General features: G+C 38.7%; 1 protein-coding gene across 4 annotated transcripts in view; it reads left to right on the plus strand.

Moving 5' to 3' along the window:
* The window catches only part of ADGB (androglobin), a 121,445-nt gene that overhangs the window by 43,944 nt on the left and 62,257 nt on the right, over nt 1-15,244 (plus strand). For all 4 annotated transcript variants that reach the window (XM_036024854.1, XM_036024856.1, XM_036024855.1 and 1 more), the window contains exons 10-12: nt 646-740; nt 6,363-6,537; nt 9,321-9,411. In XM_036024854.1, the coding sequence (XP_035880747.1) occupies nt 646-740; nt 6,363-6,537; nt 9,321-9,411 (361 nt within the window). The remainder of the gene's footprint in view (nt 1-645; nt 741-6,362; nt 6,538-9,320; nt 9,412-15,244) is intronic.

Raw genomic sequence — 15,244 nt, forward strand, 5'->3', positions numbered from 1 at the left:
ACCCAATTTAATATAGAAATATCAGAGATGTTAAGGAACATGTAAATAAATAAATGATCCTCGTAAGCCAATCCTACAAGCATCAAACATTCCAAACTAAGTCATTTATGTTTTCCTTTTTTGTGGGATGATTCATTTATATGTTTTCTTTATTCTTGAAATGACATAGGAACTCCTGATTACTTTAAGTTCACACTAAGACTTTTATCGATGAAAGCTAAGAATTGTCACAATGTTAAACTCATTCCTTTGAACATAATTATTTGCAGACCATTCTAAGTTACATTGACTGATGACTATGTGATATTATCACTAAATGTATGTGATAACATTTTTATAATAAAATAAAATGATTTGTAAGCAATTAAATGGTAGTGTTATCAGGGTAAAATCAATGAAATATTTTATAACAGGAATGCACATTTGAGATTTAACATTTATTAAATACATTTAGAATATGTACCTTTTTTTTTTTACCAGCAAAGATAAGGAATTTAATTCTAATTCTTTAACCTTTAATTCTGTCTTACTATTCATTAAGGAATGACTTACCCATTTTGACTAAATTTGACTGAATTTGACTAACTTGACTGACAGACCCATTTGGACCAAACTTTTCATGGCACAATATGTTTGCTGTTGCAGGCTCTTCAGCAATACAGCCCCCTCACATGGTTGTGTACGCTACCTTTACACCTCTCTACTTGTTTGAAAAGAAGATCTTTTCATTAGAGGAAATGGTAAGTTCTCCAGGTCAGGAAGCACAGTGCCATTTATGGTGTGTGTGTGTGTGATTACTTCTCGTGACAAAAGGTATACTATAATTTAATTAAAATCCTACCACTGAATTTTAGTCTCCTTATCTTTCAAATGAGGCACTTGGACAGCAGGACCCAGAACACCCAAAATTGTCTTTGATGATGGCGATGGCTCCACCTTTTAAAAGTACAGACACACATTTTATCAGTTCTTTCCAGTATAAGCAAAATAAAAAGACGTAAATTACATATTTTAGTAAAAATCATATATCATTTCTAAATAATTATAAATCACCCTTTTGTAAACAGATTGTACATATTTTCTTAACATATGACTGAAATTAATTCACATCCAGAACTGGTAAGCCACAGCTATTACCACAATGTATCTTAAAATAATACACACAAAAGAATGTTAACTGCATTTTCTTCATAAATTTGACAGCTTATAGGAACTTTAGAAAATATGTACAAAGAGAATGACATTAAAATATTTATAGTATCGACACCTAGCCTAAGCAATATTGACATTTTAGTACATATCCTTTGACTTTTTTCATCTATGCATATATCCTGTGGGTACATATGCACACTTTTTTTGCTCAGTACAATTCAATTTTATGTTCTGTTTGGAATCTGGCTTTGCACTGTACCATTAACATTCTTCCACAGCGTTAAACATTTGGCAACATAATATTTAGTAGTTGTAGGAGATGTATGGGGTTTCTCATATTTTTAAATTTTATGTTTTGTTCTTGGACATAAAAATTATTTCTCTCCTTCTCTTATAAAGAGTAATCACCACCAGATTACTCTTCAAGCTACTTCGGCAAACACCCTACTGCATTTGGGACCTGTTGAATCCTAACCCTTTGGGAGACTTCCAGACATTTAGCACTGTGTTTCCAGACCTCCACAGACTCTGAAGTCACTACATTACAGTGTAAGACTGGATGGTGCAATGGTCTACATTGATGCAGAGTATCCACAGGGTGTCGGCTCCAGGACTCCCCACAGATACCAAATTCTGAGGATGCTTAAGCCCCTTAAATAAAAATAGTGTGGCATTTGCATATAATCTATGCACATCCTCCTGTATATTTTAAGTCATCTCTAGACTATTCATAACACCTACCTCTGTACAAATGCCGTGTAAATAGTTGTCATACTGTGTTGTTAAGGGAATAGTGATGAGGGAAAAAAAAGTCTCGACCTGCTCAGTGCAGCCACAAGCATGGTAGGTAAGCCTAACTCGATAGTGCGTGTTAGCAACAAAGTAACTTTTTCCCTAATATTTCAATGCCAAGTAGGGTGGATCTGTTGATGCAGAACCCACAGTTGTGGAGAGCCAACTGTAATTATATCTGTAAATGTTTATTTGGTTACTTAGAAACATCTAAGTGTTAAAAATTCAATGGAGATTTGGGTGAAATGTTAATACCAATGGGATGATAATCGGTGCTTTACTTTGCATTACACTTGTCTTCTAGAGATTTACCCAAGGAGCATAATCTTATCATTTCTTCTTCCTTCCCCCTTCATCCTCCCCACCCTTCTTTGATTTTAGATAGAAACTATTCCTGCCTGCAAAAGGCTGCCCTGTAACAGGGATAATACTGTCAAGCCAGTAGGACAAATGTGCCATCACGACTATATAGAGTCGGTTTCTCTGTTTTAATTCCAAGTTAATTAACTTTAATCTGGGTAAATCTAAGTGTGCTCCCAAGGCCTCCCTCCAACTTGAGTCCCTTATGCAGATTTAAATAGAACATCTCAGCCATAGTATTTTTTTTTTAATTTCTTTTCATGGCAGTGACCTAGGTGCTCTTTTAGATGATCCGGAGAGATTAAATATTCTAACACCGTGGACTAGATGCTTTGTGGAGCACCGTGGTCTCACATAGAGGAAGTGTTTACACTCTTTTTCAGACAGCAAACACAAGGATGGGATGAATGCATTACCAAAGGAAAAGGGCTCCAAATAATCCACGTGAACTTCCTACTTTCCCATTGAAGCGCAAAGTCGAATTTGAATTTAAAAGACAAAAATGACATGTTTATTCATAATCCGGCAGATGTTTATTGAGTATCTAGTATTATGTGCTAAACAAAGATCTAGGCTCTGAGGACACCGTAATGAGGAAGATTCATGAGGTGCCTCCTCCCTAAGCTCAGAGTTTAATGAGGGAAGCAGAGAAGCAGACGACAGTAAGAAAGTTAGAAACGCGGTATAACAGGGAGCACGCTGGGCGCCTGGCATGCGGCAGGGGCTGTGTCCAAATAACGTATGCTGGGTGGGTGATCGCATGAATGAATGAATGGAACAATGGATATGAGACCCAGAGCAAAAACACATCTTTCCGCCTAATGGTTGACTTGGGAATTCTTCCCAAAGGAAGAAATGTTTGAGCAGCGTCCTTAAGAAGTTAGCCTAATAAATAGGAAAAACTGTCCAAAGCAGAGGACAGACAGCCTGGGGGTGAAGGGGAACCCACAGGGTTCAGAGAACTACTAGAGGTTAAATAGGCTCTAAGAGAGTCTTAGGCACAGCTTGAGAAGTTGAAGGGAGGTAGGATGTAAAAAGAATATTACCAGTCCCCCGAGTGGGGTTGGAAATGGCTTAAGGGGCCCGAGGCTCAGCAGTTAGCTCAGGGACAGTAGTTAAACAAGCTTCAAGGCTGCAGCGAACTGACTGTGGTGTCATGATCCCCTCACTTGCATGCTGACTCTTTTCCACTAGCTACTAGGGCAATCTAGTTCTCCTGGTAAAAATCAAAATATAATTGAGATACCATGTTTTAAAGATAAATCTACAGAAAAAAAATCCTATTCTAGTGGCATTTTGTTAAATGGTGCCTCCTCCCATTTGATAAAAATTAGAGCCCCACAGGCAATGAGACCCACATGTAAAGTAAAGACTACCTTACATTGATTTAGAGAATCGGTCCAGAATTCGAGAAAAAACACAAAACAAAACAAAACTTGGAAGGAAAAAGATGTCATGAGTTACTCCACAGGTCCCCTGTCTTCCTGGTTTTGAGTGTTCTAAATGGGTTTAGCTGTAGTTAACTGGCTGACCTGGCAGCTCTGAAAGACCCTTTCCCACCGCCCAAACTTCTACTTCTGGGGTACTGGAGGCGGGCTAGGGCGAAGGAGTGGATGGTCTCTGGGCAAGGAGCCTTCGCCACATGAATTATTTTGAAATATTTTTGAGCGTCTGGTCAGCATTTTGCTATAATGGATCATTACTCTGAATTCCTCTCTGTCCCCAATCCTAATCTCAGGAAGCTTGAGATCCTTCAACAAGGTTTCTCAGCACCAAACTATAATGATCATTAACTGCGTTACTTTACGTTGTTCAGAAATATTGCACGTTAGACATAAAATGAAGCATGAGGAAGTGGCTCACGTACCTTAAATTAGGCTTGTGCCTTTGTGGGTGGTTGGAACAACTCAGTAGTTACTAAGACCAAGCTTAATTATTTCACACAACGTCTTACATTTTCAAAATGTGGCAAATTGTCTTGTTTTTCAATGCTTGACAGCGCAAAAGCAGAAATTAAGTAGACTACAACTTTTGCTGCAATTGTAAGAAGGAATTGAGGTTTTTACTAAATTTTATAAATAGTAAACTATCTGGAAAATATGCAGCTTATAAATACTGCTTGGAGAGTGACTTTTATTTTTGATATCAAAAATACACTTCAATATAAATTTTAGTGCAATGTAATTTTTTGTTACTGTAGCTGAGGCGTTGTCTTTTTAAATAACATCAATCAATTCTATCATAAATTTTCATGAAAAGGATTACTTTCAATTATTGGAAAATTTCTAAAAGTTGACAGGGTTAAATATGTAGAAAAAAGGTTTAGATTTTAGAACATCCATAAAAATAATTTTTAAGGTGCTACAAGTCCTAATTCCAGAGTTTCAGATATCGTTTTTAGTAAATTACTGACATTCACAAAAGGGATAAAGGGGATGTGACAATTTTACCTACTTTTCAATTAGTCCATTTTTTAAACATCAAGTCACTCATTTATTTTGAATATTTATAACACTTTTAAATGGCTCATGTAGGCTCAGTAGTACCCTGACTAACTCCCTCTTATGATCATTAATTATTATAATGATTAATTAATCCCTGGATTCAGGAAGAACTCCCCTTTCTCGCCGATGTCTGCTCCTATTGTGTGCCTCCCTGAAGTTTAGACTGAGCTATAGAAAAAGTCCCAAGAGTGAGGCATGTTCTAGCTGAGGCCATGGAATAATTTGCAATAGACTGAATGCTGGGTTTCTTGTGCTAATGACAGCTTTATACATTTACCTTTTCAAGCATTTCTATTCATCTAGGGATGTGAATAGCTTCCCCTGTCTATTTTGTACCTGCCAATTTATGCTTTTTAGTCCCTGCTCCTTTCCCCGTATTCACACTCTTCACCCTCCCAGTTGACAACCCTCCAAATGATCTCCATACCTATCTGTTCTGGTTCTTCACTTAATTTACTTTTGGAAATGGAGAAGCCAACGAACTTACATGCACAACCCATGGACATGAAATAAGGGAGGGATTGCTGGAGGGAAGGGGATATTGGGTAGACAGGGGCAAAGGGGGGAACATTGGGACAACAGTAATAGTATAATCAATAAAATATATTTTAAAAAGTAAAAAAGCAAATAAAGTTTAAAATATAAAAGCAAAACAAAGAAAAAGAAACGGGAATAAAAACGATGCAAAATCACCAGGAAGAAACATAGTTATTGGTAAAACTGGTTTAGTGTAGTTGATATTTTATTTGATTTCAACTGTTCCAACATTTAGACTGAGCTTCAGCATTTGATTACAGTACAAATTCCTTTCATTTTCACACGCTTCTTGATTCCCTACAGCGTATTTCAGCCAGCACTCACTAACCGAAGTGCTGCTTCAGTATTACTGTGGATGGCTCCAAAGCCTGCTGACTTGGGAGATGTGAAGGGCGGGATGTGGGAAGCACACGTGTGGGAGGCAGGACCCGGGGCAGCCTGTGTCCTCAGTCCTTCTATGAATGGCCCCATTGTCGGGAGGGACCCGGGGGTTTCCTGTGGGGAGCTGCTGCTGGCCAGAGAGGGTGTGAGCTGTCGACAGGCAGCTGCGTAGCTTCTCACCTCACTGACCCGACATTCTCAGTGCAGTGGATTTTGTCAACATTAGTTAGCAACTGCGAGAGACTAAAACACACACACATACAAACTTTTTATTAAGTTCCTGTATCAAGTTTTAACATAAAAATAATGGTTGATTAATTCTGGACCCCAACGAATGTGCTGAGTTTTGCAATCTCATAGAATCGAACTTTTAGAACTCCAAAGTAGCTTATAGTTCCAGTCTCTCATTTTGCAAATAAAGAAATGGGGCCCCAGAAAAAAAATGAATAGATATTAGGAGATACAAATGGTGATAGTGCTGATGTTAAGAGAGGTGGAAATACAGCTGGTTATTTTTTCCTTTATTATTGCTACATCTCTCTAGTGGCAATGGTCTTTTTGCAGTGGCAGAAAGAATTATTTTACATGCATGAGGCCATTGCAAGCATCCTTTCAAATCCGCTTTCTGCCCGTTAGACCACTTCTGCTGAGAAGCTGAGGGAATACGGCCTGTCGCACATCTGCAGCCATCCCCTGCTGGTGACCAGGATCCGGTCCTGCCCTCTCACAGCTCCCCCCAAGCCGCCCTCTGTGCCTGCCTGGAAACTGTTCCGTCAAAAAAGGGAAACTGTGATAACAGACGAACCTCAAGGTATGGTTTATGTGGTCTGGAAGTCTTCCTGATCAATACTCCTTCGCATGGAAGCCTCATGCTTTCATTGGTCATGAAACCACCCAGCATTACCCCTAAAGCCTTTGTTTAATTTTCTGTCTTCTTTGAAAAGTACATAATTGTCTAACCACAGTGATGTATACCTGAAACTGATACCAAGTAATAGTGAATGTGAAAAGAAAATAAATGTACTTTTGATCAAATGGAAACAAATTTACATCCAAATTTTGTATCTTTAAAGGATTAATTCTCCACAGAAGGCGAGCAATTTGGTTCATGTCTAAACTGACCAGATATGTCAAAGCCATCCTTCAGGTGATGGCATTATGACCATTACGGTGGTAGAGAAGTGGTTTGCAGTGAATACTGTGGAAACTTAGGTAGCGTGGGCTAAGCCACTGGCATGAGCTTCTGATATGGAAATCATTATAGGGGACACAGCCTTTGAAATAACTGGTTTCTACTTAGGAATCAAACTTCTGTCCTGGATCACCTCCTACGTTATTGTCGCGTAGCCGCTGCACGAGTGGCTGTTACCCTCCGGAATCAGTAGATTCACGCTGGCTGAGAGGGAGGCAGGGGGCCAGTTCCCACTTTGGTGTGATTCTCTCGGTTATTTCTGAATTCCCTCCAGTGAATGCCTAAATCTTCAGTCGCTCAGTATTTTTCTTTAAAAGTCTTCATTCTCCCCCCATTTTTCATGAGCACCAACTCTGAATGGAAGAGAAAACAAGATGGCAAATGAGGCAATGAACATGACCATAAATAAAAAATCAATTTTACAGTAGAAGCACAAACATAAGGAGTTGAAATTAAAATACAAGTAATTTTAAAATTATAACTTAGCAGAATAACTCATCATTTGTTTATGTTTCAACATAAGTAGCCTTTCCATAGCTACTTTAGCACTTGTAATATTTTTATTAAGGATGCTAAAAAAACTAGAGTGCTATGATATATATATATTTCAAAAAACTTAAGTTATGTTTAATAACAACAGCTTTTTGTCATTTTTCAGTGTTCACTTTCTTGCTTTTGTGTTTCCTTACTTTGTCTTTTTTTTAACACCTCATTATTGTGTGAGTGTATTCATGTGCCAGAGGTTATTGCATTAGGGGCTGTGTTGACAGCCCATCACCAAACAAACAGGGAAAGCAGAGCCACAATGAACACACCTAGTGCTAATTTATCAAAGGCATCCCAGTGAAGTTTGCAAATATGCTTCAAATGTTCGGTCCCTGAACCATGACTCAAACCTCCCTTGGTGGTGATGCTTGGTGTGTCCTCTGCTGCCAGCTCAAGCATGGCTGACTCTTCATGGCAGTTGACCAGGGAGGCACATCTCGGACACAGTGTATTACATACGTCTCAGTGGTACCCCGGGGCCCAAAGCTGCAATAGCCACGTGTACTGAAATACATACCTGTTCCTTGCAATCTCCTTCCAACCGTAATGTCCTCATTTTTAAAAAAGAAATAACAACTAATCATGTAGCCACACTTTCTGCCTACATTCATACATACAGGACAGCTGGTAGCAAAGATTTCTCTAGCACAGAAGGTTTTGTTCTTGCCAGAAAAGAACAAAGAATAAAGAATATTATCTGGTTTGCATGTAGAGCAAAAATAGTTAATTTGTTCATTATTTTGACCTATCTGCCTCTCTCCCTTTTGCTAGATTATTTTAGTCATTTTTTTTACATTCTTTGTGTTTCTGCAATGGGCTACTGGTGCCAAAAAGTGCCGAAAGACGCTTGAAAGGAAAGAAAATTTTTTACCTTTAAATACAATATTTTAATTAAAAGCATGGAGACATATTTAAAGCCATTGTTCATTTAGATCAAGGAATTGCCGAATGAAAGGAGAAATATTAAACATGCAGATATTTTCTGATTTCACTTTTGATTGTTGTGTAATTCTATGCGTGTGATGGCTTCAGTGAGCTGGACAAGAGAATCTAAGGAACGGCGGGTTTCCATAATTGTCATGTCCCACCTTGAGGCTCACCGCAGAACTGTCTTTCTTCTCTGTACTGGGTTTACTACTCAGAGTGAAGCTTAACAGGAAATGGAGAGAGAGGTCATGTTAGAGGTTACCCTAGAACCAGCACAGAAAACTCACATCCATGTGTCAACGCCTCACCTGTTTTCCTCCCGTGGTTGCAGGAGCTCCTGTTAAAACAACCTTCCCTAGTGTTTAATGTCAGTGTTCACATGTTAGTGCAAGAGCTGAGCCCTGTGTTCAGAGCATTCCTTGTAGATCAGCTTCAGACTCCTGTGGGAATATCCACATGTCCTTGACCTACTGTTTTCTTTGCTACTCATGACTTTTACTTCATTACATTTCTGTTCTTCCACTGCTATTCCCCTGTATTGGTCCTCATTTTCTCTTTATGTCCTGAGCAATTGCATAGGAATTAACTAAGTGAACACCTTTTTTTTAGTAAAAGTCTTACAGACGGTCATTCTAGTTCATGAAATAGGAGGAAATGCCAAGTGATAGCTCCAAAATACATTGCAAATGATTTCCATCGATACTCCATTGTTTCACGCTGTAACTGAAAAGCAACCGAGCAGCAAGCTAAAGAAATCTCACATTGGCATGATTGATAAGCTTTTTCAATTAAAGAAAAACAAACATGTATCCTAGGACATTCCTACTTAACTCTACTGAAATTTGCTGGGTAAATAGTAATCTAATTAGTATTGCGTGTAATCTTAGAAGATGGAATAAAAAGTACATCACACTGTCATTTCTTTTTAGAAATAATAATAAAGAAACCTGAACAGTTTCTTGAGATATCAAGTCCATTTTTGAATTACAGAATGACTCCACTCACAATTCCAACTGAAACGTAAGTACGTTCCATTCTTTCCCACAAATATGTCTTGCTCTGGAAAAAAGTATTTTGTGGTCTGTGTGGTTTAAAATAACACTAAATTGGAACATTTTGAAAAAAAAAAGTTTAATCAAAAGGTGAAATGTGTGTATAAAATCTATGAAAGGACATTTCCTTGATCTTGTATAGCTTATGGTTTTACAGATTCACCTAATTCACACGTTTTGCTCCCCTTTTATATGTGAGTGCTATGGGCAGAACATTATGTCCTGCTAAATTCACACTTTGAGGCACTAGCCCCAGTGTGGCTGTTTTTGGAGATAGAGCCCCAGAGGAAGTAAGTATGGTTAAATGAGATCCTAAGACTAGTGCCCTCGGAAGGAGACAGACCACTCGCTCTCTCTCTCTCCCTCCCTCTCTCTCTTTCTCTTCATCACTGAGGAGAGGTCGTGTGAGGACACAGCCAGAAGATAGCTGTCTGCAACCCAGGAAAACAGTCCGCCCTAGAAGCTGGCCACGCTGGCACTCTGATCTCAGACTGACAACTTCCAGAACTATGAGAAAAACAAATCGCTATTGTCTAAGCAACCGAGGCAACCTAGAAAACTAATTCAAAGCACTATGTTTCACTTAGTGATAGAAAGATAACATACTTGTCTTGCCCCACAGATGTTAACTCCTGGGGAAGCCAAATATATCAGTAAATAATTACAATAAAATATAATAATTGTCATCACAAAGGTATGTCCCAGATTCTCTGGCTGTACCTCACAGAATGTGTTTTGCAGAAATAATTAGAAGCCCGAGTACAGGATCCCTGATGCCTGTGATCGTGCAGCTGGTGGTAGAACTTGCCACCAGCCTGTGCTACAGGTGCCTCTCCTCACCTCCCTATGGGACATGTGTGAGTGTGAGGCCCCGCCCACTCCTCTTCCCTTCTCCCCCACTGATAGCCCAATTGAAAGCTGCACTTCAACTTCAGAGCCAGGACAGACGTTGTACCTGAGGCCAAAAATTTGAGTCCTCGAGGTGCATCCATGCTATCACAAAGGGTAAAATTTTCTCCGTTTTTACAGCTGAGTAGTATTCCATTGTGTAAGTGTCCCATAGCTGTTTTATCCACTCATCTACTGATGGACATCTGGGCTGCTTTCAAATCTTGGTGATTGTAAATAACACTGCAATGAACATAGGGGTTCTTATGTTCTTCCGAATTATGAAATAAGCCGGTCAGAGGAGGACAAATACCATATGATTTCACTCATATGTGGAATCTAATGAACACACTGAACCAACAAGCAAAATAGAGACAGACTTGGGGAACAGGGAGCAGGCTGAGCTGTGGATGGGGGTTTCGGGGGGTGCGGGGATGGAACAAAAAAGAAAAAGTGATGTGATGATTGCAGGGTGAAGGGGTAGGTAGAGATGGAAGAGGGTATAAAGGAGATAAGTGAAAAAATACAATGAAAAATAAACTATTGAAAAAAGTTCAAGTCAGTTGCTGTGAAGGTGACTGGATAGTTTAGGTCGCTCCCCTGCCCTCTCTGTCCTTTCTCACTGAGCTGCCCTGTCTGCCCCGGCCTCTGCTCCTGTGAGGTTCATCAGCAAGGCTTCAGGGTCACCCCACAGACTTCAGATGCCCCCCTTTTTTGTGTCAGAATGGGATTTTGGCTTCTAGGCTTTGCTGGGTTTTGCTGTCAATTGGCTCCCATCTGTCTCCAAGGGATGTGTTTCTGCTTTAATTGTGACACCTCTGTTTTGCCAGTTCAGGATGATTTTACCATTATTTGTTTTTGTTTCTACTGAGACCCCTGTGGGATTGTGGGAGGGAGGAGACCTACAACGCAATACACTTGTGTTCAGTCCGGTGTCTTGACCTGAGTGTGCATCTCCGGTTGCGATTTCCCACTTTTCCTGCCGCCTCGTCTGCCTTCCACCTGCCATGGCTCTTCTCTCCTCTCTGTTCCATGCCCGTTGGACCCAGAGCTCATTTTCCCTTTATTCCTCTCTATTTCCGATTCCTTAGAACCACCTGAGCCCGCAAAACCAAACCAACAAGAAAAACACCCAGAACATTTGTGTATATAATAGACTTTTTTTTTTAATCGATTCATGGAAAGTATGGATAGGTTGAGGGAGGTATCATATTTTGGTCACATTTTAGTAACCCAGTTAATTAAAACAGAGGATTAGATGCTTCTGCTTTTAAATCATTCGGCCACTCTGCTGTTGGGAATTCCCATGGGCCACCGTTCGTCTCCAAGCTTCTCTCTGTGCTGGGAAGACTCGTCCCTCTTTTCTCCAGGCTGCTCCACTCCCACCTGTCTAGCTCCCATTCGCAGAGCAGGCGAGTCCTCCGTTTCCGTTTTGTGCTGCCACCTCGCAGACAGTGTCCTGAGAGCACCTCCCTCGCTACCCCTCCCTCACTCCTTGACCTAGCAAGTAGCATGTCCTGTCCAGAAGTGTCCTACACGAACACAGCTGTTGCCCTAAAAGAAATAACCTGTGAAGCTGTTAAAATAATAAGTCTCAGCTTTGCATTCTTTCTACATGTCACACCTTCAAATATTCCACAACAATCACGTGCCTCTCTTGGGTTTCTAGTTAGGTAATAAATAGTGTGTAAATTATTTTCCATTCCTTTGCAGTCACAAAGCCAATTCCATGTCTATTAGCTCTAAAATGAATTCCACGTTCTGCTAGGGGGCAGAAAGAGTCCTAACTGATGATGCAATATGTCAGTGAACGACACTAACTCTATCATCATTGTTGTCATTAATCTGGTAAAAAGTTGTGTTATGTCAACTACTTGTATATGTTATGAATATATTAACAATATTTTTCTTCCTAAGGAGAGTGTACTCAAATGTCCCCTTATTTCCTAGATGAGTCATACTGAACATTATTGCTCTGCTCTTTTCTTATGTCAGAGGGACTTCAAGAAACTACACTTAATATTCAATGGCCCCAGACTACTGGCCTTTTCTGGAATGGGTTTGTTTGATTGATTTAGTTGTAGTTTTAGTTTTGCTTTCAGAGTTCCAATTCTTTCTTTATTAATCCTCAATATGATCTGCTTCTAATCAATTTTGTGTGTGTGAGAAGAAAAGTGGTTTTATTTCAGGTGCCAGCAACCTGGGAAGGTGGCAGGCTTATGCCTCAAAAACCATCTTAACATCTCAGCAAAGGCAGAGCTTTTTATAAGGAGGGAGAGGGAAAGCAGAACAAAAAGATAAAGGGGAGGGGGTTGACAACTTTGTCTCCTCCAAATTTGCCCCTAAATTTTGGGGGCAATGAGAAACATCACCACATTTTTTAAATTAGTTAATGGCTTATATATAATTAGGATAAGGACCTTAAGGATGATATATAGGCTTTACATTTATAGTGTAACACTGTGATATTTAAATAGTACCTAGGATATAACACGTGCTCAGTAAATGCTAACAAAATTAAAAATATTTTGAGGCATCTAAGTTATTCAGATTTTTTTTACTATATTCTCTATAATATAGTAGCCACTAACACATGTGACTATGTAAATTTGAGATCATTGATATTAATAAAATTTTAGAAATAAATTCTTTAGCTGCACCAGCCACATATTAAGTTCTCAGTAATTGAATATTCTAAAACAATATTTTCATTATTGCATAGTCTTTTTAAATGTTAAAAGAAGCGAATTAGTAAGTTGCTTATAATTGTAGTGTTTTTATTGTGACACTATTATTATATTTTAGCTTTTACAATTTGACCTGTATTTCCATTTTTAAATTAACATAAGAAAGTCCAACTCATTTTTATTATATAACTAGGTGGAATTTCCCTGTTCTGCTAAAAAAAGCCAATTGAATTTGAGTGTCCTAATGTGGTAGTTAAAACATTTCAATCATTTCAATCGACTTTATTTTAGAAATGGAAATTTATGATTTGGTGATGAATGTACTGAAGCTTGTGCTAATGCAGTGATTATAGAAAACAACATATTATGGGTCTATTTTACAGTGATGAATATGTTAAGATAAATACTGAATTGGTTAAAATAGGGCCTAAATATGTCTGACCTTTCAACTTTGCTTACTGCTTTAGAACAATACAATTTCTGTTTTACGTAAACATTAGCACTGATGAATGTTTTGGGTTATTACCTGATAATTAAATCACAAGATCAGATGATTGTTATAAAAACCTGAGAGACAAAGTTTGTTATTCTTAGAAGGAAAAAGAAAAGAACTGAATATAAACAAAGACAATGAAGAAAGAGGAGGAGGCAGAGGAACAGGAGGTTAAGGAGGTATCCAAATTTACTAATATCTGAATGTGACAATCAGAATAGAAAGAAAGACTATAATCCAGGGTCTGAAGTTTTTAATAGTTCAGAGAATTCCCCAGGCAGTCCACAAGTAGCGATAATAAAAAGGAATAGTGGGTGATATGAGTGGCACGCATGATGATTATCACTAAAATTATGGTAATTTTTATGCAGCAATAAATAACAAATACCTGGATATGTAACTATATCAAAGAGGATAAAATTTACACTTGAATTTGTACAATTACTTTTACTTCAGGTATCCCTTAATAAAGTTGTAAAAATATAAAAATTGCTAATAATATGTAAAAATGGTTTTAAAAATCAAATAAGAATTCTAGAAACAAGGAATACAATAACTGAAATTAAGAACACATAAGTGTTCTACATCATAGATTTAGATACAGCAAAAAAGAGAATTGGAAAAATAAAAAATAGGTCCAAAGATAATATCCAGACTGAAGCATGGAGACCAAAACAAAAATACACACACACACACACACACACACACACATGCACGAAGAGAGAGAGGAAGGAAGGAAGGGAGGGAGGGAGGGAGGGAGGAAGGAAGGAGTAAAAGACATATGGAACAAGTTGAAAAATGCTGATATACTTCCAAGTGGATCTCAGGGAAAAGGATAGAAAGATTAGAAAATAATTATATAATATACATGTGCATGTGTGTGTGTGTGTGTAACCCCAAAAGTAAAAGAAAATCAAGGCAAGATTCAGGAAGTTCTTAAAAAATCTCAAACAATGTAAATATATTTTTAAACCCCACCCGCCCCCTGCAGCTAGATACATCACAGGAAACCAATGACAAATATAATACAATATTATACATTACTCTAAAGTTAAAGAAATATTGCTACAAAAATCAACATGGATGGATGTTACACACACACAAAATTAGACCAAAGAAGCCTGGTACAAAAAGTACACAGCTTGTTTGTAATTACCCTACCGATACACGTTAAGAAAAGAAAGCTGAAAGGCAGTGTATGGTGTTGGAGGTCATGGTCGTGGTTTTCTGTGGGCAGGAGCATTGGCCCTGGCTAGGAGCAGCATCTGGCATGGTTTGGGGGGCACAAGTCATGTTTACATCCCTTGATCTAAATAATGTTTACTTTGTGATTTTCTGGCAAGGTATACATTTATGTATTGTGTACTTTTTTAATGCATTTTATTTTATTTATTTATTTTTACAGAGGGGAAGGGAGGGAGAAAGAGAGGGAGAGAAACATCAGCGTGTGGTTGCCTCTCACGTACTCCCTACTGGGGACCTGGCCCGCAACCCAGACATATGCCCTGACTGGGAATCAAACCGGCAACCCTTTGGTTCACAGGCCAGTGCTCAGTCCACTGAGCCGCCAGCCAGGGCAGAATGTCTTTTAGACTTCAATAAAACTTTATTAAAGTTATTGAGTGGCTTGCATTATAGCATACACTTATAAGGACCATCAGTTAGGGTTTCAGCCTTCTCTTGGACATATTAAAACCCACGATAAGCACATAAGCTGATGAAGAAAAGCAGTC

The sequence above is a fragment of the Phyllostomus discolor genome, chromosome 4 (genome assembly GCF_004126475.2).
Source record: "Phyllostomus discolor isolate MPI-MPIP mPhyDis1 chromosome 4, mPhyDis1.pri.v3, whole genome shotgun sequence".
Lineage (NCBI taxonomy): Eukaryota > Metazoa > Chordata > Mammalia > Chiroptera > Phyllostomidae > Phyllostomus > Phyllostomus discolor.